Source organism: Artemia franciscana, chromosome 1, assembly GCF_032884065.1.
Source record: "Artemia franciscana chromosome 1, ASM3288406v1, whole genome shotgun sequence".
Taxonomy (NCBI): Eukaryota; Metazoa; Arthropoda; class Branchiopoda; order Anostraca; family Artemiidae; genus Artemia; species Artemia franciscana.
The window spans coordinates 49317957-49344347 of record NC_088863.1 but is presented as its reverse complement, the minus strand read 5'-3'; the positions used below and the strand labels follow the sequence as shown (position 1 = coordinate 49344347).

General features: G+C 36.4%; 1 protein-coding gene across 2 annotated transcripts in view; it reads right to left on the bottom strand.

Moving 5' to 3' along the window:
- Positions 1–926: 926 nt before the first annotated feature.
- LOC136030974 (guanine nucleotide-binding protein-like 1) overlaps positions 927–26391 on the bottom strand; it is a 106244-nt gene continuing 80779 nt past the window's right edge. The window contains exons 11-13 of one of the 2 annotated variants that reach the window (XM_065710137.1): positions 22687–22813; positions 18669–18866; positions 927–1067 (exon numbers count right to left, since the gene is read on the bottom strand). In XM_065710137.1, the coding sequence (XP_065566209.1) occupies positions 18670–18866; positions 22687–22813 (324 nt within the window). In that variant the 3' untranslated portion in view covers positions 927–1067; position 18669. Of the gene's footprint in view, positions 1068–18482; positions 18867–22686; positions 22814–26391 lie in introns of those variants that run through there. The other variant, XM_065710129.1, reaches the window with a different exon arrangement.

Below are 26391 nucleotides of genomic sequence, written 5' to 3'. Positions count from 1 at the left end.
TTTGTGGGAAAGAAACAAACTTCACGTAAAGAGTGGGGCTTAAATAAAAGATCGCATTAAATGATAATTATAAATTTTTAGATTAGTATTTGCGAACATTAGAAACCTTGAAAAGGCTAAGAAGCGTTGAGGAGAAGCATTGACCAAACTTGAAGAAACGAGTTTGTAGTAGTTGAGTCTGACACTAGCGGACAAAAATCTCTTTATCTTTCCTTTCAATATTTGGTCAAAACATGCTTGGTTTTGCTGAAATTTCTTTTCAATTTCTGCTCCTGTCGAAGTCGTCCACCATGTCGACTCGACGAATTTGCAAGAAGCATGTGTGTCAATTATTATTAATATTTTCAATAATTAATTGCACGAAAAACGCAAGCTACAAAAAAAGAAAAGATAAAAGAGCTCAAGCCTAGATTGTCTAAAAAGAATTACTATAAATTAGATGGCGTATCTTATTGTTTTGCAGTTTCCCAGGTGACACCCAGGTCTTTCTCAAATAAATATAACAATGAATAAAAAAAAACCTAAACGGAAATGAAAATCATCAAAATTCAAGATTGTTCTTTTAGACACAACATAGAGAGAGAAAAAATATTCAAATATAGCCAATAGAGAGCTAAGCTCCAATCGAAGGCTCAACTTCGATTGGTTCGGTGGTTCGTTGCAATGTGAACCACCTCGGGTAAACTTAAATGCAAAAGACTTCCTCTGTGGTTTTAGAAAACTTCCTAAAAAAGAGAAAAACGATTTACTTTTGGCTCACAAGACTTATTATTACTTCCAAACAAATTAAGATAATTTCCCCAATACTCGACATGCACATCTTTTTTGACATTTTACATGTATTTTCGGTATTTTAATGTCAATGTATATCCGAGACGAAGGTACAAACTATTTGCAATTCAATTCTTCTTGTGCTTTTCTGAGCAACTCACTTTTCGCCTAAATAAGTTAGTGAAGAAATAAGAACTAAATTTCAGCAGGTGTCGAAATACAACACCGAGGAAATTACATTCACTAAAGAAATTACCAAGATAAGATGTTTTTTCACAAATTGTTTATCACCAGCCCTGTAAAAAAAAGAAATAATTAAAAAACAGTTATAACTAGTTAAAGTACATTATGAAACATACATTTTAAATTCAAATAGGTGATTAAAAATGTAAGAAAAAAAAAGGAAAACGAGTTAACATATACAAAACAATGACAACACCTGTACAAATAATAAAAAGAGAGAAACTATTTGGGAGTTTTGTTAATTGTTTTATTAATGTAGAGGATAAAAAATTTTTCATATCTGGAGGTGAAGCAGCGAATGGATGAAAAGATAGGAACAGGTTCAGAAACAACTCGAAGCAGACATAATCTGGGTGGGGAGCGTCGTATGTAGGAAATGCATAGAACCTAAACTTCTTGGAAAATTATTCGCAGGCTTAAATTATATGGATGGATTTATTTTTTGTTGTTTTTTCTGATTTTCCCCAGAAGATACCAGGATGCCAAACTGCATAAGCATATTCAAGACGCGAGTGGACAAAGAAAACATAAATTCTTAAAGAATAGGAAGGGGGGACATCAAATTTATTTCGAAGCTTAAAAAGGGAGATACACGCATTAACTCTATGGATGATATTTTTAACATGTATATCCTACTTTAAGTTAGAAGAAACAATAATACCAATTAATTGAAAGGAGGACACAGAAATTTCAGAAAAAGTATAATAAAAAGGGGGAGGAAGAAGATTTAAGGGAACATCCCGGCATTATCATAGATTTAGTAGAATTTACTCTAATGTCTAGTTCCGTAGCATCATGTGCGAGGTAATTGACAATGCTCGTAGGACAGAAGAGGAGCGTGGGTAGGCGTGTTGGCCTCAGGCGGCTTGGTGCTGCAGTGACTTGTTAGTAGTGGCATAAGTAATTTAAATCGTACAAATTTTTGCAAAATGCCAAAAATTGTCCTTTCCGGCCAACCGTCTAGAGCCAAGTGGAAAGTAGGTCGTCCACTGTTGGGATTGGAGGATGTGATAAGAAAAGTTTTGACGGAAATGTGAACTTTCTGGGAGGATGTAAAGAGGGAGGCCTTGACTAGATTGGGATTGATGAGGATCGTGTGTAGCTGCATTGGCCTCAAACGGTATGGTGATGCGGTGAGTTGTTATTAGTAGTATAAGTAGGAGGGTTAGCAGTAGTAGTAGTAATTCATATCGTACAGAAATTTCATCATCTTGTCTTTCTTTAGCATTTTTAAAGTTTATTATTTGTTTTCCCAAATTTGGGGAATTCGGTCGTGAAGTCCCAGTAATTCAGGGGCCTTTTCTAAGGAAGTATAACTCTCTCCCATCATAATTTTACAAGCGTATACTCAAATATCATCAGAACCTTGGCTTATCCCGGATAATAACTGGACACGCGGGTCCCAAACAGGACATGTGTATGCTAGTACAGGCAGAAAGTAAATCATGCTGGCCAGATTTATTGACTTTCCACTGAAACCGGAAGAGGTGTACTGGCTTTTTGAAATCTCTTTTGGAGAGTTGGACCGAGTAAAAATGGACGATGGAGAGGAAATAAGGAAAATGACATGAGCTGAAATTTGATATTCTAAGATCAAGGAGGAGGCCCAAGCAAAAACATGGACGATATTTAAGTTCAACTACTTCCTGGCGGGTCGACATTTTCCCGTTGAAACCGACCATGATCTGTTTGAGTGGCTTGGTTTTACTTGCAGGTAAATGGGCATGGTAGCTAAGACATTGTGACCCTCCAGGGTTTCAAAACATGTTGGCCAGGAATTAACGTTCGGAACCACCAGGACTGGTCTTGTGGAGCACGTAAGAAGGAGAATTTCCAAAGTTCTTATATAATGGCCGTTTTGTAGGCTTGCAATCAACTTGTTTTCTGAATAATCTGAATGCTAGTAGGGCATCATGTCGTTCCTTTTAGTGCCGTTTTTCACAGTAGAAAGTGATTGGACGACAAAGATCTTCCCTTCTCACGCCCATCATTGTCCCTGATACATTCAATTATAATTTTGAGTTTGCAATTTCGTTCAGCGTAGTTGAAAGTTCCAGAAGATATGTTTTGAGGATGACTAGCTCCCCTCCTCCGCAGCCCTTAGGGCAAAGGTTGTAAATTATACCCTGAGGGTATATAAGGTTTTTATAGAAAGAGTGGTCGTATAAAACTTCGGACGTGGCTCATGGGATTGATAATCAGAAGTTCTAGTGCCCTTTTTAAGAGTAACAGTGATCAGAGAACAGACACTTCCCGCCCCCACAGATACAACACACACACACACACACACACACACACACACACACACACACACACACACACACACACACACACACACACACACACACACACACAAACGTTTAACTGCCCTGAAATATATCCAAGTGAAATTTTGAGATAGCAATTTTATTTAAAATAGTCCAAAGATCATACGAAAAGACTGTTGGAACTGAAACAAACCCCCCAGATCTTAGGGGCAAGGGTTATAAGTTATGCCCGGGGCATAAAAGTTTTTTTTTATGGAAGGTATGGTTGCATAAACTTTAGAGGAGTCTCATTTCGTTGAAAATTGGAAGTTCTAGTCTCCTTTTAAGATTCAAAAGTGATGGAGGGTAACTAGCCCTCCTCCAATTACCTCTATTTTCACTAAATGTATCTGATTAAAATTGTAAGATAGCTATTTTGTTACAAATAGCCCTAAAAACGTACAACAATGCATCTAAGGTTGGCACAACCTTCTAGAACCCTCAGGCAAGGGTTGCAAGTTATGACCTTGGGATATATAGGGATCTTATGGAAGTTCTGGCCGTATAATCTTCAGCTGGGGTCGTTTGATTTGAGATCGGCAATTATAGTGTCCCTTTTAAGACTCAAAAGCGATTTGAGAGCTACCAGCCCCCCTCCGCTCCAATCATTTCCCCAAACACATCCAATCAGAATTTTTGGGATAAAAATTCTGTTCAACGTAGTCGAAGGGCCTGGGTTGCCAGGAAAGGGTTACAGGTAATCTGCTCCGGGCATATACGTTTTCATAGGCAAGGCAAATGCGCTGCCAAAGTAAAGAGCGATGTGAGCACAATGTGGAATCATTTTTTTGTGTGTGTTAATCTAGGGCATTTCGTATTGGAGGAGCTGTCGTGGAAAATTTGGAAAGGGCTCATTCAATTGTAAATTGAAAGGGCGAGTGCCCTTTTTAATTTTCCAAAGTGATTGAAGGGCAACTAACCCACCATTTCCAAAACACATTTAATCTAAAATTTCGAGATAGCCATTTTGTTCAACGTAGTTGAAAGGTCTGGGAATTGTGTACTTGAGTGTTTCAACCCCCCTAAAGCCCTCAAGACAAGGGTTGTAAGTTATGACTTGAGGACATAAAAGGTTTATATAGAAAGGATGATCGTATTAACTTAGGAGGGGGCTGATTGGATTGCTAATCAGAAGTTTTAATACCCTTTTTGAGATTCAGGGTGATCAGAGGGTAAAACACCCCCTCCCTACCTCACGTATTTGCCCGACATGCATCCAATAGAAAAATTTTTATCTTGGAAACTTCGAAAAGGGCTCATTCGATTTGAAATTGAAAGGGTTAGTGCCTTTTTTAATACTCGAAAGTGAATGGAGGGCAAATAACCCCCTCCCACGCCGACCATTTCCCCAAACATATTCAATCACAATTTTGAGATGGAACTATTTTTAAGATTTAAGGTGATTAGAGGGTGGATCCCCCCCGCACCTCATATTCTCCCAAAATCCATCTGACATAAATTTGGAGACGGGCATTTGTTGTCTTATAAACTTCAAAAAGAGCTCACTTGATTGGAAATTGAAAGGGCTAGTGCCCTTCTTAATATTCGAAAGTAATTGGAGGGCAAATAAACCCCCTCCCACGCCCGCCGTTTCCCCAAAGACAACCAATAAAAAATTTTAAGATAGCCATTTTGTTCAACGTAATTGAAAGGTTAAGATACTATTTCTTTGAGGATGAAAAACCTCCCACCCCCACAGCCCTTACAGCAAGAGTTATAAATTATGTCTTTAGGGCATATAATGTTTATATAGAAAGGGAGGATAAGCTTCAGAGGGGGTTCATTGGATTAAAAATCAGAAGTTCTAGTTTTCTTTTAAAGATTCAGAGTAATCTGAGGGGTGGATAACCCCCCCCCACCCCCACCCCTCGTGTTTTCCTAGAATGCATCTGATAGAAATTTTGAGATAGGCATTCGTTATCCTTAAAAATTCAAAAAAGCCCGTGCAATTGGAAATTGGAAGGGCTAGTGCCCTTTTTGTTCGTCATTAAATAAAAAAACAAGTTTTTTTTTTAACTGCAAGTAAGGAGTGAAATTAAAACTTAAAACGAACAGAAATTATTCCGTATATGAAAGGCATCGTCACCTCTTCAAAGCCCCGCTCTTTACTCTAAATTTGGACTCTTTCTCACAACTCTACTTTTTAAAACGATAAAAAACTTTAGCGTATATAGCGAGGCGTTGAGGAGGGGACAACCCCTTTCATATACAGAATAATTTCTGTTCGTGTTAAGTTTTAATGTCACTCCTTACTTGCAGTTAAATAAACTTTTTTTTTCTGAACATTTTTAAATTAATGCATGTTTTGATTTTGGCTCACCGCAAATGAATAATTAAAACGAAATTTACGTATCATTTTTTTTGTCTAAATGGCTTTCTGATATTTTTGTTCGACGATTTTGATAAAAAAAAGGGGCGGGGGAGGAGGCCTAGTTGCCCTCCGATTTTTGATAACTTATAAAATCAACTAGAACTTTTTATTTTTTTACGAACATTTTTGTTAGTAATAAATATACGTAAATTACAAATTAACTTACGTAACGAACTTCTATATTTGTATATTTTTATTACATATATGAGGGGGTTCGCCCCCTCGTCAATACCTCGCTCTTTACACTAAGGCTTCAATTTTGTCCCAACTCTTTAAGAATGACCCCAGAATCACAAAGGCCGTAGAATAAATAGTTGAAATCACTAAAAGTACTTTAGCTGAAAGAGCGAGGTACTTATGAGGAGATGAGCTCCTCACATGCGTAATAATTTCTGTTCTTTTTAAGTTTTAATGCTGCTCCTTACTTTCAGTTGAAAAACTTTTTCATATTTAGTCTTTAATTGTTTTTTAATAATGCTAAAAAATTCTGCGCCTCCTTCATGGAATTTCTCTCCTCCCATGACAAATTCCTCCAAGGAAAGATCCTTCAATGTAGCTGCTCCCCTCAACCAAAAAAATCCCCCTGAAACTGTCTGTACACATCCCTATAATACTGTATGTAAACACTGGTCAAAGTTTGTAACTTGTAGCCCCTCCCTCAGGAACTATGGGGGAGTAAGTTGTCCCCAAAGACATATTATTATGTTTTTAGACAATGCTGGGCAAAATGGCTATCTCAAAATTTTGATCCGTTGGCTTTGGGAAAAAATGAGCATGGGAGGCGGCGTAGGTGCCCTCCAATTTTTTGGTAACTTAAAAGGGCACTATAACTTTTCACTTCCATTAGAATGAGCCCTCTCACGACATACTAGGACCACTGTGTTGATACGATCACCCCTTGGAAAAAGAAAAAAAAAACAAATAAACACGCACCCGTGATCAGTCTTCTTGCAAAAAATACGAAGTTCCACATTTTTGTAGATAGGAGCTTGAAATTTCTACAATGGGGTTCTCTGATAAGCTGAATACGATTGTGTGATTTTTGTTAAGATTCTATGACTTTTAGGGGATGTTTCCCCATATTTACCAAAATAAGGCAAACTTTTTCAGGCTCGTACCTTTTGATGGGCAAAACTAAATTTAAATGAAACTTATATATTTGAAATCAACAAAAAATTCAATTCTTTTGATGTATCTATTAGTATAAAAATTCCGGTTTTTAGACTTACATTTCCTATTGAGCCGGGTCGCTCCTTACTACGGTTCGTTACCACGAACTGTTAGCTCGTTACCACGAACTGTTTGAAAACAGATTGAAGGGCAACAAGTCCCTTCACGCACATCAATATCTAAAATTCATCTAATCAAAATTTTGAGATAGACATTTGGTTCAACGTAATTGAAAGGCCTGGAAATTATGTCTTTGAAGATAATAACCCTCCCCCTTCCCAAAGGCCTTACAGCAAGGGCTGTAAATTATGCCCTTGGGGCGTATAAGGTTTATATAGAAAGGGTGATCGTATAAGCTTCAGAGGGGGCTCATTGGATTGGTAATCAGAAGTTCTAGTTTCCTTTTTAAGATTTAGAGTGATCGGAGGATAGATACCTCCCCCACACCGCGTGTTATTCCGAAATGCATCTGATAAAAATGTTTAGATGGCCGTTTGTTGTCGTAGAAACTTTAAATAGGCTCATTTGATTGGAAATTGAAAGGGCTAGTCCCCTTTTTGTTAGTTAAAAGTAATTGAAGTGCAAAAAGTCCTTTCACGCCCATCAATTTCTATAATACTTCTAATCAAAATTTTGAGAGAGCCATATTTTTCGGCGTATTTGAAAAGTCTGGAAACTATGTCTTTGACAACACCTATACCTTCTCAAGACCAGAACATAAATTACACTTTACTAAAAAAAATGGCTGTGGATCGTCAATTTAGTATGCATATACTCATTTGTATTCCTTGAAGTTGTAGTAATTTTTATTTATTAAAGTTAAAAATTTAAAGCATTTAAACGTATTTTGTTTATTTAAGTCATACAATAAATAACCGAGTCAAACTAAAAAAAGGGGGACATTAACATGAGTAGGACTGACAGCCCGCATGCCTTCTCAAGACCAGAACATAATTTGCGATTTATTGAAAACAAAATATATTTAAAATGTTTTCACTTTTTTTTTACTTGTTTAAAATGTTTTTACTAGATATATGAAGCACTCCAACTTCAGCAAGAGTGTCTGATGCACTTTTTAAGAGTAACAGGAGATTGGAGGGCAATCAGTCATTCTCTCAAGCCCATTCAATATATCCAGTCAAAATTTTTAGACAGTCATTTTGTTCTGCATAGTAGACGGTCCAGCAACTATGTATTTAGGAATATTAAGCATGTTAACCCCTCAATTATGTAATTGGCCCATTATTCATTAAAAATAATTGTTCATCCAAAATAAATAAAAAGGCATTGTATTCATGGTAGCCATAAACAACATGTCAGCATTATACCGAGAACAACTGGAGGTATTAACTTGAAACTTTTGGGGATACTACTATTATTACTTCTGCTCTTACAATTTAAACAGATAAAAAGAAGGTAAATTTATCCAGGTCTGTAAAGAGCATAGATAGAATCTTTGGGGAATGAAATGAAGTTTTATTTTTAAAGTTAACTCCAGAAGCTATAAAATAATATTATAAAACACTGTTTGTATAGGATTAAAAGCTGTTGGAGAAGTTCCTCCAACATACAAACAGGAACTCATAATATGGATTCTTCTAGAAAAAACTGGAAGTATATACAGTATTATTTTTTCCATGAAAAAGACTATGTCAACAAAAAACAAACAGAAATTAACTTTAAAAACCTATTCGACAAATGATTCCTAAATACATAGGTGCTCCCACAAATCAGTCACTATAAATAAATAAATTAAACTCGAAACGAACAGAAGTTACAATAAATAGCCAAGTCAAACTCAAAACGAGCAAAAAATAACATGTGTAGGGCTGATAACACCCATGCCTTAACAAGACTGAGCACAATTTGTACTTTACTGGAAAAAAAGGTCGTGGATTGTCAGTTTAATTTACATATACTGACATTTATTTCTTAAAGTTTTGATACTTTTGTCACTGCCAGTTGATTAAAGAAAACATGAGTGGCAGAAAGATAAACGAATGACATAGGATTTGGTGATGAGGAGTTTTCTATTTACTGCAAAATGTGCAGGAAAAACCTTAGCAGTCGCAAAGGCTTTTACACCTTAAATCGGCATGCTTCGTTGGATAAGCACAAGAAACAGGTTGCAATCCATCTTAATCCGTTACAATTGCGATTATTTGAATCTGCTAGGCAACAGTTCCAATCAAAAGAGCCATCAGCTAGTAATGGAGGTAAAACTCTTGAGATGTTTTGTGACAAAGGTGCTGCATACAAAGCAGAAATCATCTGGGTATTCACGTCCCTGCAAGCTTTGATGTCTGCAGTTTCGTGGAAAGAAGTCATTGAAGTCTTTAAAACCACGTTTTCTCTTAAGCTACCGACCAGGATGTTGATTAGTGTGAAGAAGTCTATGTACTTGGTAAATGATGCCCTTTGCCCAATTGTATACAAAACATTATGAAGGACATGGGTGAATCTCATTTTGTTCTTCAATGCAAGGAAAGTAAAAACAGTGAAGGAACAAAAGAGCTACAAATTGTTGACATTTTTGGGGCAAGCAACTGGTGAGGATATTGTAACAAAGATGGTGTCTTGAATTGGGAGGGAGAATTCAACACTTGAAAGATTAAATAATGATAGGCAGCGATGGGCCTAATGTCAATAAGTATGGTTGTAAATGAATGCATCGAAGAAGAAAAAGTCTGCAAAAGAGCTTGCGAACATTGGAACGTGCTGTGCACAACGCATTCATGAAAGGGCTCAAAATTTTCATTCAGAACATCTCAAAAAAGTAGCCTATGTTGAATCCTGGTGTTTACCGAGTGATTGATCGGTGGCTGGCACTATTGAAGTATTTTTCGCGTTACATGCCATCAAAAAAATATGTGAAAAATTTTCGCGTCGTCAGCAAAGTACTTCAAGATTGTAAGCTAGCAAAACGGAAATATATGCTTTCAGAACTCGAATTCATGTATTCATCGTCTGAACTGTGTACGAAATTTTCAGCAGTGTCTCGGAAGAACCAATCTCTTGGGTAAGCTCTTCATGCTGATCTGAAAAACTTGGTGTGCACTGTTTTGGTGAGACTTTTGAAACTTGACATTCTCATTTCTGCTTATGAAATTTCTACAAATTTGCCGTAAGACTTGGACAACTATTTGCATGACACTATTGTAGGTGAAAGGGTTGAGCTTGGGTTAGATGTTCAGAAACTCACCTTCTCAGAAAGACAAGGGTTCCGTCAAAGGGCGCAAAGAAACTTAATAGCAACTACCAAACAATTCATCAAGAAGTGCCCCATCTCTTCTAGTAGCTATCTCGAAGGGCTTAGGAGCCAGGATCACACGGAAAGTAAAATAGCTAGAAGTCAATCATATATAGTTGTACTTGAAATCTAGGATGCCTTGAATAGGGTGAGAAGAAAAATGAAACAAATTTAAAGAAGGTGGGACTTTGTTAGGCGTAGGAAAGAGTGGAGCTTTGCACAGTGCTGGGGAAGGTAGTGATGTGTGGTAATTTGTTGAGCACAGACGGCCTTGTATTGCAGTGTGAAGTTAGTAGTAGTCCAGAAGCTTATATGTGTTTGATGTAATTGAGACAAATGAAAGTCAACTATCTTATTACTTAGAATTGTGTATTGTATTAATGTTACAGCGTATTAACATCGTTTTACATCAGCGATATTTTTTAATGTAGGACACGTTGTTAGTTCAAGGAGTGGCTTTCGAAAAGAATTATTTCGTAAGGCAGTTTTGAAATGCAGCCATAAAGTTATGAGAATCCAAAGATCGCTCTCTTAAACATCGAAATCGAATTGAAAGCTGAAAGAGATGACGCCGGAGTCTAAGTCGCTAATGTGGCTTTAAGTCTTCTCCTTTTAAGGCATGCCTATATTTTCCAGTTTTTTTGGCTTGATTTTGTCCTTAGGTTAATTTTTGCCCCGAATCAGGCTTTAGATTATTTTTGAGTACCGTAAATGCCCAATTTTTACCATAAAAAGATGTTCTCTGCCCCTCAAAAATTTAAAATGTTGTACATCATGAACACATTTTGGCAAAAACAAATGTTGCAATATATATTAACTACTACTACTACTAATAATAACTCACTGCAGCACCAAGCCGCCTGAGGCCAACACAGCTACGCACGCTCCTCCTCCAACCTAATCTATTCAAGGCCTCCCTCTTTACATCCTCCCAGGAAGTTCCCAATTCCTTTAAATCTTTATTTATGACACCCTCCCAACCCAGACAAGGACGACCTGCTTTCCGTGTAGCCCGAGACGGTTGGCCAAAAAGGACAATCTTCGGCAATCCTTCCTCCGTCACCCTTCCTCCGCAGAACGTGGCCTAGCCATCTCAACCTTTCTTTCATTATAGCCCTACAAAGCGGATTGTACCAGATATTCCGTAAAACCTACTGTTTGAAATACGTTCAGTCAGCCGGATACCCAGAACAATCCGTAGATAATTTCTCTGGAAAACATCTAATAAATTTTCATCTGCTTTTCGGAGAGCCTACGCTTCAGAGCCATATTTGACCACTGTCATCACTGTAGCTTCCAATATTCTAATCTTGATTCGCAGACTTATTTTTCTATTCTTCCAAACTTTTTTTTAACTGTGAAAAAAACACCCTGAGCCTTAGCTATTCTGCTTTTAACATCTTGACCGCTCCTACCATCTTTACTAATAATACTACCAAGGTAAATGAAGCTCCCAACCTGATCAATCTTTTCGTTACCCAATGTCACCTTTTCATCTTCACTTGTTCATACGGATTTTGTTCCCTCACTAGTTGAGGCAGTCCAGAAAAGCATGATATTAGCTTTCCGTGGAAGTATTGATATACCAGCGAAAATACGGATGTAATATAAATATCTTCAGAATTAATTAAATATAGCCAATATTTAAGTAATTACATTCTTAAAGACACGAATCATTGGGAATTGAATGCCAACCCGTCCCCACAGTCGCGGCAAAACCTTAGTCTCAGCGAACTCAGGGAGCGATACGGGTTTAGTTCCCTCACTAGTTGAAGCAGTCCGGAAAAGCATGATATTAGCCTTCCGTGTAAGTATTGTTATACCGGTGAAGATACGGATGTAATATAAATATCTTTAGGAGATCAAACACAGTGTTTGTAGTCGACTGTATGACCGTAGCCACTTTCTCTTGAAGGTGGTGAACAAGTGCAAGCGAAGATGGAAATGTAGACATCCAGTCAAACTAATCACAACACAGATAAGGAAGGGGAAGCATAAAAGATGGAAAAACGAAATGCTTGCTTCACTGCTTCCGTGTGCAGTGATGCTTCCGAGTTCACATGAAACCTTGACACTTATTAACTGAGTAATTTATTAACAGCATGTTTTGATTTTAATCAACTTCAATTTGAAACCTAAAGCCTGCTTCAGTGAAATTTCACTTTCTTAAGTAGAAACATGGCTCGAAAACGGAAGCTCTCTAGAACATCTTATGGCAGTCCTCTGAGGCATAGTTTTTGAAACCCCATTCAGCCTCCGACTCAAAGACAGGCAAACACCATCTTTTTGGCCCCCTGAATAACTGAATAAAACTGAACAAAAAGGACCTAAAAGGAATAAAACCCTATTTCCAAAATATAGTATTATATTCACTAGTCCGACCAGAGATCCACACTTCCTGTATAAACTGTGAATGTTTGACCTTTACGACTTCCACATGTCAAGTTGAAATCGATTGTATGTGTCCGGTTCCATTTCAGGGGTATGCGAATGTTTAATAATTTAATTCATATATTCATACAAAATGTGTGATGCTGCTGTAACACAGCTACCCAATGTCTGTATAGAATTAGATAAACAGGAAATTCCGGATAATCCTTTGTGAAACACACCATAAATCTTCAAGTCAGCTCTCAGGGCGTAGGCTTTAGCTGAAAGACACCCGTTCAGCCAAAGATCCAAATTCTTTAATGAAAACCATGGGGGTTAGGCCCTTACCACTTTCATGCAGTTAACTGAAATTTGGGAGCATAAGAGAAAAAAAAGGACAAAACCAGCATAAAATTGGCAGCATAAAAGAAATAAAGCTACCAGAAGTGGCTGTAAAAAAAAAAAAAAAAAAAAAAAAAAAAAAAAAAAAATCCTGGAAAACACCTTTATAAAAAGTACAAGTTTTTAGCTGTACATAAATAGGAAACTTCTGATGGCCCTCTCCGACATAGACTAGAAAATTCTATTTCGGCTAAAGCTGTAGGCTCTGGTTTATAGAAAAAGAAAAACTATCTTTTTTGGCCTCTGACAAGAAACATATACAGCTTTCCAAAATTTATTATTATTTCATCAACCTGAATTGGCGGCAAAAAAAAAGAAAAAATAATATCAGGACAAAACCCAAGTATTACTTCCGCAACAGAATTATCTGATGTTTTTGTAGAAGATGTGTAAACAAGAATCTTTAATTTACTTTAAATTGAATTTTGTTTCATGCTGGAGAAATAAAACCATCAACTGTGATCCAAAATCGGAGCAAACCTAAAATTCGTCAAGATGAACATATTCTTTTTATCAAAAGCACTATTTTTTTTTTCTGTTTTGCATGTAAATTTCGGCCCCACAAGGGAAATTGGAATTATGTTAATACTTAGCAGTCCGTACTTTTTGCTGAAGTTTTGCTTCTTTAAAAATGGAGTTAAATACGAAATTTCGGAGAGGGGCCCCTTTTCCGAAGAGTTTTTAAATAATTATTCTCAGCTAAACATGAGAGTTTGTTATGTTGGAACTTTTGACAAAGTTTCTAAAAATTTACTTTGAGTGAATTATTCCTCGGCTTATGTTCCTGTTTTGAAATGGTTCAACACTTTTTGAAATTCTGACGGTCTTTGTGCTATCTTTCAAAGAGGAATTTGTAATTTGCCCTCTCTTTCTAAGGATGATCATAAATATATATATAAAAATATATATATAATATATATATATATATATATATATATATATATATATATAACTGTAGAAATTTATTATTTGCCCTTTTCTTTTTAAGGAATAATAAATAGTAAAAAAACAAACATTAAAAAAAAACGGTCTTAGGAAATGTCTTGCTAAGAGATATTTATAATTTTCTATTTCTTTTTAAGGACTATCAAAAAAGTAAAAAATAAATATTATAAAATGTAAAAAAGGGTCGTAGGTGTTATCTTGCTAATAAAAAAAATATAATTTGCCCCTTCTTTATAAGGAGTAACAAAAAGTAAAAACAAATATAAAAAAATGGTGTTAGGTACTGTCTTGCTAAGATAAATTTATGATTTGCCATTTCCTTTTAAGGATTATCAAAAAGTAAAGTACTAATAATAAAAAAATAGGTCTTAGGTGTTATCTGGCGAAGAGAAAATTTTAATTTGCCCTTTCTTTTTAAGGAATAACAAAAAGTAAAAAACAAATATGAATAATTAACGGTCTTAGGTACTGTCTTGCTAAGAGAAATTTATAATGTGCCATTTCTTTTTAAGGATTATCAAATAAGTAAAGAACGAATATAAAAAAAAATATAAAAATAAGGTCTTAGGTGCTATCTTGCTAGGAGAAAATTATAATTTGCATTCTCTTTTTAAGGAATAACAAATAGTAAAAATCAAACATAGAAAAAACGGTTTTAGATACTGTCTTGCAAGAGAAATTTATAATTTGGCACTTTTTTTAAGGATTATCAAAAAGTAAAGAACGAATATCAGAAAAATATAAAAAAATGCTTTAGGTGCAATCTTGCTAAGAGAAAATTATAATTTGCCTTTTCTTTTTAAGGAATAACAAAAAGTAAAAAACAAATATTAAAAAAAAAAACGGTGTTATGTATTGTCTTGCTAAGAGAAATTTATAATTTGCCGTTTCTTTTTAAGAATTATCAAAAAGTAAAGAATGAATATAAAAGAATTTAAGAAAGAAGGTCTTAGGTGCTATCTTGCTAAGAAAAAAAAATACTATTTGCCCTTTCTTTTTAGGGATTAACAAAAAGTGAAAATAAATATAAAAAAGGTCTTTGGTACTGTCTTGCTAAGTGAAATTTGTAATGTGCCATATCTTTTTAAGGATTATCAAAAAAGTAAAGAAATGTGTAAAAAATAAGTGTTAGGTGCTATCCCGCTAAGAGAAAATTATAATTTGCCCTCTCTTTTTAACTACTACTACTACTACTAATAATAACTCACTGCAGCACCAAGCCGCCTGAGGCCAACACAGCTACGCACGCTCCTCTTCCGTCCTACGATCATTGTCAATTACCTCGCACATGATGCTACGAAACTAGACATTAGAGTAAATTCTACTAAATCTATGATAATGCCGGGATGTTCCCTTAAATCTTCTCTCTGCTTTGCGATCTCATCAAAGAATTTCCAGTGATTTCTTGTCATTTTTTTAAGTCTTTGGGTTTATATCATTTACAGTCTCTTTTGCGAGAAAGATAAAGAACTGCATTTTAAATTCAGGAATAATGATAAACTAATGTACAGAAATTGTATTCGAAATAGTGGCCAGGAAGGTGAAACTGGAAAGAATTCTAATGTTGTAATAACCCCTATTAATGTTTCTTTTTCAATAGTTAAGTTTCCTCAGCTATCGCGATCGAAGCCCTTTAAATGTCATACATCAAATCGGAATACTTTTATTTTATCCACTATTTCAGTTTACCAGGTGTTTTGTGGAGCCGAGTCGAGTATGATGTGGAGTCTGACTTAGTACTAACCACCCTCTCTTGCTATGTGTTTTCAACCATACAGAAAAAAAAAAGATTACACTCTTATAATTCTGTGTAAAAAAAAAGGCGTCTTAATTTTGCTGGTTTAGGTCTGTAACATCTTTTCGTTAGCACACCAGCATATGTGAGAAAAGGAACCCAATAACGGCCTTCTCCTTTATTTGAAATCTGATAATCTCGTGTGAAATTTTAAAGCGTTGATAAAACAGAAATGATTCATGCGATGTCAATGTGTTTAACGATTTAACAAACAAGAATATTGCTTTCCGGATACCCATTGATTAGAAAACTCACTGTCAAACTTGTTAAACACTCAGGCTGCTTCTTTTCATCAAATTTATTTGATATTGTGTACAAGGTTGTCATACGAGGTAGTATTGTGTACAAGGTTGTCATAAAGCGTTAAAATTGTCCGATTTTGCGTACTAAGCAGCGATACGATATCGATATCCGAACCGATATTTGGACATTTCTGTTTTTTCCGCTTTTTCAGCCATTTACCTTTTATCAGCAACTTTTTTAGCCATCTACCCTTTTTCAACTGTTTTTTCAACCATTGGCTTTTTCTGCCATATCTAGCGTAAATTTGAAGTTCAAGGGGGGGTGGGGCAGCCACCCGCTGCCTCTCTCCGTACACCCGCGTGACTACCATTTGCCTAAAGTCTGCAGATTCGAATTAGATATACTGTAATTTTTTATTATTTCGGCTGAGCTGCTCAAAGAATCTGATGGATATACAATCATTCTGTCGAAAAATATCAGTCATTTGGTTGAAAATTCTCCTCAACTTGAATTGTCAGTGAATGTCCTGTTTTATAACTCTTCATTGTTCTTCCTTGTATTACCAAATCTTATATTTAGATAAAACATTGATTCTGCTGTGTTTCATAGAAGGCCATAACAGTGTCGTACGACAAAAGTTCCTTTTTTGAGATATGAAGCACAAAACTAACCTGAAATAGACATATACTATGCGCGTGTGTTTTTCATGTAGCCTGAAACAGTTTTCCAAGATACGAATGGCCGTAATTTCTCAGACCGTGTTGCCTTGTCAAATTTTATTGTAAGCTCATACAATTTCAAGCCCCCCCCCTCGTCTATTACTCTCAATTTTTTGAGTATTGTAAGCATCACATCAGGAGAAAGTGTTTGATTTTTTTTTTCTTTGAATAGCACAAAACGAACCAAAGGGAATCGGGCAGTAGAGCTGCTCAAATATAGCATCAGACCCCACAAAAACAATAAAGGTGGGTGTCTTATATTATCTTGTCAAAAGATACATGTGTTACGTCACCATATATGTGCAGATGCAGCTTTAGCGGAAAACCGACTTTTATTTGTAGAGTTTCAATTGGTTAATTTTAATAATCTTTCCCAGCAAATTATTTTCAAATGATACGTATGTTATATCCTCTCTTGTCAAAGGTGCGTGTGTTACATAATCTTGTATATGAAGAAACAAAAGGGAAGGAATAAAAGAAATAAAAAATGAGACACATTTTTGCATCCACGGATGTAAAAAATGATTTTTCCTTTTTGACAAAGCTCAGTAACTGTTATTCTCCTAAACGGAGTTGGTTGATTCTTTTTTTTCCAAAGGTGCAGTTTTCATTTCGATCAAACACCATCTTTGACGGGTTTGATTTTTTTTTTTTATGAATATTCTCACAAATTTGTTTTTACAACAAGAACCGAAATATTAATTACTATCCCTGAATCAGCTTCAGATGGTTGTTCTTCCTCACTTGGCAGTTATTTTCAAAACATGCTTTGTAATTTTCGGTTACTATGGGATAGCGTTCGGTCTTTACTCAGTTCGGCGCCATAAGGCGTCAAACAGTGAGTTCATTCTTTACTAGGTTGCCACTAAGCAAGCAACCATAGTATGCATAGCGACATCTAACATAGCTTCATTGCATAACGTAGCATGGCCTCATACACATAAAAATACGAACAGAGCATCAAATTTTGAAAAGCTCAAATTTATATTGCTTTGAATTTTTAGTTCCCCTGGCTAAGACTCCACGTCACTGGTACTAGCTGTTATAAATCCTATTGAACCCTCATTAAAATGTCGAAGTTTTCTCTAATATAATTGCCCCATCCGATTTGGTTCGAGCAAGGTAAAGTATAACAGCAACACATTAAAATTATTCTAGTACTTCCAAATAAGAAATTACTCAAAACTCAATCAGGCTTTAGACATTAATGACAATTTTATACACAGTACCATCTTAGTACAACGTAACAAGTTAAAATATCAACCTTCTTATTTCAATGGCAAAGGGATTATTTTGTGAGGTCTACCCTGCGAAGTCTAGCACATCTCTCGAATTTCCATTTACTTTTTTGACTTAATCAGCCTTAAGCCCCTACCCATTTTTAGAAGTATTGTATGGCCTTCAGAAACAACTTAGTTCAAATCATTTTGGCGAAAAAAGGGTTTTTAAGATTGTTTTTAGCATCCATTTTTTACATCATCAAAGCCATAAGGCACTAAGAGAGAGTAATGAGCCCCTTCCTTCATCCACATTTATTTACCGGTAAAAAGCGCAGAATATTAGGCAATTCATAATTTTGGAAATATTGTATGGTAAAATTAAGTTTCACGGGCTCTAGTTATTTTCCCTCAATGATTTTTCATTGTGCCTTCTTGAAAAACTGATTAATGAGGTGCCCCAAGCTTCAATTGATCAAGAACTGTTAAGTATCGAAAAACAGAGCGTATCCTGAGTGGGTGGCAAATGACATCGTTAAAATTCTCACTATTTAAAGATTCTTGAAATTCGTCTTTAATACTTAGGCAGTCACTAGTGTTTCCAGACAAAAGTATGTAAGATACACGTTTATGGCTGTGTAAGTTACGTTTAAATCTTTTATAGGTAATTTACTATCATCCAATTTAAAAAGATTTTAATTATTGGTACAAATAAAGAATATACAACACCAGAAATTTATCTATGCCAATTTTTACCATTTTAAGTTTTCACTTCAAACTTGACTTTCATAAAAATGTGTTTCTCTCAGTTGATGTGTTTCTGCCAAAACACGTGGGGACAGTTCAAATTAGAGCAATAGGCTTGCCTTAGTCGTCCAGCTCCAGAGCTGCATATTTGTTTTCAACTTGCTTCACTTTTTCAGACATTTTTTCGTCGTCACTGTTAACATCACTCTCTTCGTTGCTTTCTTCTTCAGAAATTTCTTTGTTGAATACAGTTATCCTCTCACCTAAGGCCTGAATCTCTTCAATTTCAGAGATCAGCGGATGTCTTTGCCAATGATCTAAAATAAATATACAATAAAAAGACTTAGCCTATAGAAGTTTATAGGTGCAAGGGTATCGATAACCTTATGTGCAGAGCTTAGGCATTTACTTACTCCATGCCATTAGTAGGATTACCTCCCTCTTTTTCAGAAAATATGCAGGCTATGACCGCTTTACATTATGAAGCGACGTTGTCTCTGGAAAACCCACGTCTATTCTACGGGCTAGCTGCCCAAGTAACTGGTGATTATCTAGTAGCCAATTCAGGGGATGCATCTTCACATATTGGATGGGCATGAGCTTCATTTAAAATAAGAACATTTATTGGTAAAAATCCTAATAGCCATAACCAAAAGAAGGCATAAAAACGACAAAAAAGTACTTATTGATAAATAAAACACAATCAACTCCAGCTTGTACTCAGAATAAGCGAAACCAAATACTATATTCGGAAACTGAAAAACACAACTTTATTAACAGTAATATAGCTACTGTTCCTGCTACAATTAACAACTCATTGCAGCGTAAAAGCACTGTGAGGCCAACCCTGCCTGTTAATGTTACTGGTACTGCGTTTTTAATATTTCAAAAGCCAAATTTAGCTTTAGAAAATTTAGCCTACTGTGATTTTAATATTTCAAACAAAGTTAATTTATGCCTAATTTTAAAGTAAATGTTATTTTACAGCGGAAATTCGGAATACTAGTCATAATGTTCCTGAGCGAGTGACGGATGTTTCTTTGTGGATGCTCCAGATTCCTCAAGGAAGACTGAATTTCGAAATACTACTGCCTTATGACCTTTTTATGCTTAGATTCCGAACTATGAAGTAGTCACTCAATACAGATTGACTTTACAATTGTAATAATTGTTCCAAAATTTGTTCCAAAAACAAATCTCTAGGATGAAGCACTGTTTCATGTTTATTACTTTTGAAGAGATGGATTTTGAAAAACTCAGCCCCCCCCCCCCCAACAGCGAAGATTAAGTGAGATGCCCTTATCTGGCATAAATAATATTAGTTCAAATACGCAAAATCTATAAACACCCTTCTTAAAATGCCCCATTTTAAATTAACTTCCAAATACCCATGTAGGGCAACTTAATGTTTTGTACAAAATAAAGAACGAAAAATGAGTGCCTCTGAATTGTCAGGGCAAAATCTTACAAATGAGACTTGAGATCTTTGGCCAAAATCTTACTTTTAGATACAAAATTGTGCGAGACAATCTAAACTCTGAGGAAGTATTTTATATACTACTACTACTACTAACAACTCACTGAAGCACCAAGCCGCCTGAGGCCAACACAGCTACGCAAGCTCCTCCTCCAACCTAATCTATTTAAAGCCTCCCTCTTTACACCCTCCCAGGAAGTACCCATTTCCTTTAAATCTTCATTTATGACATCCTTCCAACCCAGACAAGGACGACCTGCTTTCCGTGTAGCCCCAGACGGTTGGCCAAAAAGGACAATCTTCGGTAATCTGTCATCCTTCATCCGTAGAACGTGGCCTAGCCATCTCAACCTTTCTTTCATTATAGCCCCATAAAGCGGGATTGAACCACACTTTTCGTACAACCTACTGTTTGAAATACGGTCAGTCAGCCGGGTACCCAGAACAATCCGTAGGCAATTTCTCTGGAAAACATCTAGTAAATTTTCATCTGCTTTTCGGAGTGCCCATGCTTCAGAGCCATATTTGACCACTGTCACCACTGTAGCTTCCAATATTCTAATCTTGGTTTGTAGACTTATCTTTCTATTCTTCCAAACTTTTTTTAACTGTGAAAAAACACCCTGAGCCTTAGCTCCTTAGCTATTCTACTTTTAACATCTTCACTGCTCCCACCATCTTTACTAATAATACTACCAAGGTAACTGAAGCTCCCAACCTGATCAATCTTTTCGTTACCTAATGTCACCTGATCATCTTCACTTATTCCTAGCCTTAGTGACTTAGTCTTCTTCTTAATATTAATCTTCAAGCCTATTTTAGCACCCTGAACTCGCAAAACCTCTATAAATTCATTCATTTTGCTCACGCTTTCATCTAATTTGCTTAAATCATCAGCATACTCTAAGTCCAGGACAGTTTTTCCTCCCTATTTGATTCCATGGTCTCCAATTGCCTTTCCTGTGCTCCTTAAGACGAAGTCCATCAAAATGATCCATATAAAGGGGAATAGAACACAACCCTGCTTAACTCCTGATTTAATACAAAACCAGTTGCTAACCTCATTTCCTACCTTAACCGCAGCAGTATTATTCTCGTACATAGCACAAATCACTTTAATGTGTTTTTCTTGTATACCATATAACGATAAGACCTTTGTTAACGCTCTTCTATCAACAGAATCGAAAGCTTGCTCATAATCGATAAAACTGAGGACCAAAGGTGTTTGACAACGAAGGGACTTCTCAATTATTAACCTAAGAGTGAAAACATGGTCGACACATCCTTTACCTTTTCTAAAACCACATTGTTCTTCCCTTAAAACTTTGTCTACAGCATCTCTCAATCTAAAAAGTATCATATTACTCAGTAATTTTCTACCTACAGAGACCAGACTAATGCCTCGATAATTACGACATTCACTCTTGTCACCTTTCTTATACAATGGTTTAATTAAGGTTTTCCTAAAATCATTGGGTACCTCCCCTTTTTCAAAAATCATGTTCATAATCTTCAGTAGCTTATTCCTAACCTCAGAGCCGCCATATTTAAGAAACTCATTAATCATACTATCAGCACCTGGGGCCTTGTTATTTTTTAATCCTTTTAGTGCTGTCGCTAATTCTTCCTCACTAAACAAATCTTCCTTCACATCCAAGGTATCACAAACTTTTTCATTTTCATCTATATCTTTTCCTGCATCTATATCTCGGTTTAGCACATTCTCAAAATGTTCCATTAATCTTTCTTTAACTTTTTCCTTATCACTAATTGTGGCCCCATTCCTATCTTTAACTGGGACTAGTCCGGATTGGCTACTCTCTTTCAATTTATTGACATGCCAGTATAATATTTTACTATTATGCCGTCTAGCCGCGTCTTCCAGATCCTCTGCAATTTTATCCATGGCCTCCACTTCACAACTCCTTAGTTCATATTTTAATGCTTTCTCCACTTTCTTTACATTCTTTTTTTTTTCATACGACCTATCACTCAGATAATTCTTACACAAACCCCTTCTACTCTCTATTAAACCTAAAGCTTTTTCACTAATATTTCTAGTTGCAGTCTTAGCACTCTTCCCTAGGACACCATCAGCAACTTCACAAATTGTTTTTTTGAAATTATTCCGTCCATCTTCCACATTGTCAAATTTTAAACTCTCAAGTTTACTATTCAACTGTTCCTGGAATTTTTTTCTCAAATTTTCATCCTGAAGTCTACCTACATCATAACTTTCCGGGAGGGAGTTACCCTTCCGAAATTTCAGCTTTAAATTATCTTAGACACTACTAGATGGTGATCTTTACTTTTAACATTAATAACAGCACTCCTATAAGCTTCGGATATACCCTCCATTATCACATAAATTCACTAACAATCATCAAGACCACATATTTACCATAGATTAACTCAAGATCATCCTTTAGGAAAGGAAAGGAGACAAAATGAATTTTACAAGAAATAGCTCAGATGCTTTTTACAAGAAATAGCTCAGAAGTATATTTTAAACCTTTATCTTTTTTTAAAAGACAAATTGGACAGACTTAAAGCAAACCATTTGGACAGATTTTAAGGCAGAAATTCCTCTTTCAATAAACATATTCCATATAATCCCACATACACATGTATATTTTTCAAAAGAACTCATATAAAATTACCTTGTTCTGAAGTATAATTTGGAGGGCGTAGGTATAAACCCAAGGCTCCACCAAGGTGAGCGCGAAGCAGCTTGTTTGCAGCTCGGTAGACATCAGACTTTCCTCCTTTGCGTGTGCGAAAACCACACTAAAAGAACAATAGTTTTTGCAACTTAAAAATTTCTATTCGTTTTTGAGGACATTTATTTGAAACATACTTTCCTTACCGAACGACTTTCCTGTTTGGATCTATCAAAGGGTGCGAATGTATTTTACCAATATTTTCTGTTTAGATCATTGTATCTTAATACCAGAACTTGCCAAAACTATAATGAGAAGTGTATTGCTATATATCCACTAATACAACAACCAGACCTTCTATCATACAAAAAGCAAAAATTATGGGTGTGAGGGGTTTTCTAAAAACAGTGATTAAAATAAAAATTAAGCAAATATTTTGGCTATACAACCCATTGCCGTTTTAAGCGAGATTTGAGGGATAAATTTAAAACAAAGAAACTAATCAAAAATCCAACTCATGATCAATAAGCTCCTTGATTAAAGAATGAATACAAATTTGAAACTATGAATACAGACCAAATAAACGGGGCCTAAGTTGCATCATTTCACAAAAGTTGAATTTAAACTCATGAAAAAGGTTATTCCTTCATGCTATACAGCTTGACTAGATAATTCAAATAATTCCTTTCTAGAACTGCTTTCTTTTTTGGCAGCTAGCCTTTGCAGCTATTTCTTTTGGGTACTGTTTCACCAGTACCCAAACCCACTGGGCAGGGGTATTGCATCCCACTCCCTGGATCTGAAGGGGAAACCCAACCGAGAAACTTAACCGCAACTGAAACATCCAAAGAAAAGAATACCGGACCGATTTCAACGACAACAACCAATGCATGCCCCTGCACCAGATTATTAAATGCGAAGCAAAAACTGAAAATAGGATTTTGGAATATGTGAACACTCACACAACTTTCCAAGCTGTGACACTTAGAAAAAGAGATGATACGATACAATAATAACGTTCTTGCTTTGTCAGAAGTTTGATGGCTTGGAAGTGGTAGACAGGCCCTGGAGGGTCCATGATGATTCATAGTGGGCCCTAAAAGAAAAAAGAAAACGGGGTAGCCATTAATGACCAAATACATCGTTAATTGGAAACTTGTAAGTCCCAGATTGATATCTATAATGCTAAATAGAGACCATGCAAAGATGACAATAACTGCTTGTTATGCACCCACAAATGATGCAAGAGATGATATACAGGAAGAATTCTACAATAACTTAAATGTCACGATCAAGGAAGCGCCTTTGCAGGATATCATATGTTTGGCAGGTGATTTTAATGCCAAGATAGGAAACGACCGAACTCATTGCCCTGAAGTCATGGGAAACGAAGGTCTTGGCACCAGAAATGAAAATAGAGACTGCCTGATACACTCAGCACTGTCAAATGACCTTATCATCGGCGGCACATTTTCCAAGCATACAGATATCTACAAACATACTGGGACGTCCCCAGACAGAGTGGCAAAAAAACAGATTGACTATATACTTATAGGCAGAAAATGGCAAACGAGTCTCCAAGATGTCCGTTCATTCCGAGGGGCAGATAACTGCTCTGATCATTCACTTATGATAGCAACAATCAAAATCAAGCTGAAAGTCCCGAAAAAGTAGATGCCTGCGCAAAACCGCAATTTGACTCGGACAAACTGTCAGACAGGGACATCAAAAAAGAATTAATCACAGAGCTGTCCATCAGATTTGAATTCCTACAATCCCTTAAAGAAATAGGTGAACAATGTATATGACAAAAATTCGAGGAAAATTATAATGAAGTGGCCAAACTAGTACTTGGTTTCAAGAAAAGACCAAGGGCTGTCGGATGAAACGTGGGACTATACTGAAAAACGCAAGCAGGCAAAACTTCTTCTTCCTCCTAACTGCAGTATCGAGAATCGCGTGTTCAGCAACCTGACATACCCATATCATGAGAAGACGATGGTGAAAAAGAGTGGTAGGAAGGAAAAACGTAACCACCTTGAGAAGAAAGTGGAGCTAGCTGAATAAGCTGCAAGAAGGGACTCGAAGACTGTGTACTGTTTAACCAATAAAATGGTTGGGAAACGTCAGGTTATGGAAGGTCCTGTACGAGACCCAAATAGACGTCTTGCAACAGATCCAGAAGATGTGAGCATAGTCTGGAGAGACCATTTTCAAACGCTTCTAAACCGTCCTCCCCCTCTAAAACTACCAACGACCCATGATATACCACTGCTATGTCTTCCAATCAGCATAGACCCTCCGGATATCACAGAGATTTGTATGGCGGCAAAACCGTTGAAAAATGGACGATCCCCAGCCGAAGAAAGAATCACAGGAGAAATGCTTAAGACGACTGTCATTCCTTGTATGACCTAGTGGGTCAAATTCTTCAAGAGCAATGTGAGAGAGCAATGTAAAGATTGGGCTAGAAACACCCTGGTAAAATTTTTCATAAAAGGGGATGCCACAAAGTGTGAAAACTGCCGTGGTATCTGCCTTCTTTCAATCCCAAGAGAGTTGTTCGCTCTCATAATCCTCAACAGAATAAAACCATATCTTGACAGACACCTACGCGAGCAGCAATCCGGCTTAAATCCAAACCACTCCTGTAGTGACCTTACATTTTTCCTCAAAATGCTGCTGGAAGAAACCAATGAGATGAGAAGGAAATTGTACTTAGAGAAAGTACTGACTTAGACAAAGCTTTTGTCACAGTAGATAGGGCAACACTTTGGAAAATACTCTCACATTACGGCATACCAGAAAAAATTATTAAACTTATCATCGCTTTCTACAAAAATTCAAAATGTTTCAAATTAAGATAAGGGAATACCAGATATTTTATAGTAATGACAGGAGTAAAGCAGGGGTGTGTCTTCTCTCCCCTACTGTTCATCCTTGTTGTTGACTACATCCTAAGCAAATGTGAGGGATATGGGATTGATATTGGTAAGCCGGCCAGACTTGGAGATCTTGATTTTGCTGATGACCTAAGCCTTTTTTAAACTTGCAAAATGAGACTAAAGAACTTTATACATAGTGTTAAAAATGCAGCAGAGCAATTTAGACTAAAATTCAACTCAAATAAAACAAAAATACACAAATGGATCTCCTCTTGATATTAGGTGTGGAGAAGACCGGATAGAGCATGTGATTGAGCTTAGATACCTGGGCAGTATAGTCGAAAACACTGGCTCAAACACAAGAGAAGTTCAACTTAGGCTGGGAAAAGCCGACGGGCGTTTGACCATCTCAGACGAGTTGGAAATCATTAAGGCTATAGCTACGACTATGACAGCTACCGCTTTATGGATCTGAGACCTGGTACCTCAATCAGCAACAAGAAAAAAAAATACAATCATTAGAAAAAACTTGCCTCAGAAGAATCCTAAATATAAACTGAACCAAGAGGATGACAAATGACACCATCAGGCAGCAGTTCCAGCTACCTTTAGTAACAGACGTTATCCGTCAATACAGGTGGTGTTATCTTGGGTATGTAATCAGGATGGGGCAGAAATCGCTTGCCAAACTCCATCTTTTTCTTGCAACCACAAGGATCAAGAAGACGAGGCCGTCATAAAAACACCCAAAGACCTTAACAAAGAAGAGAATTGGCAAATATGCATGCGTCCCTACAGCCCAAAAGGGAAGACGTACTAG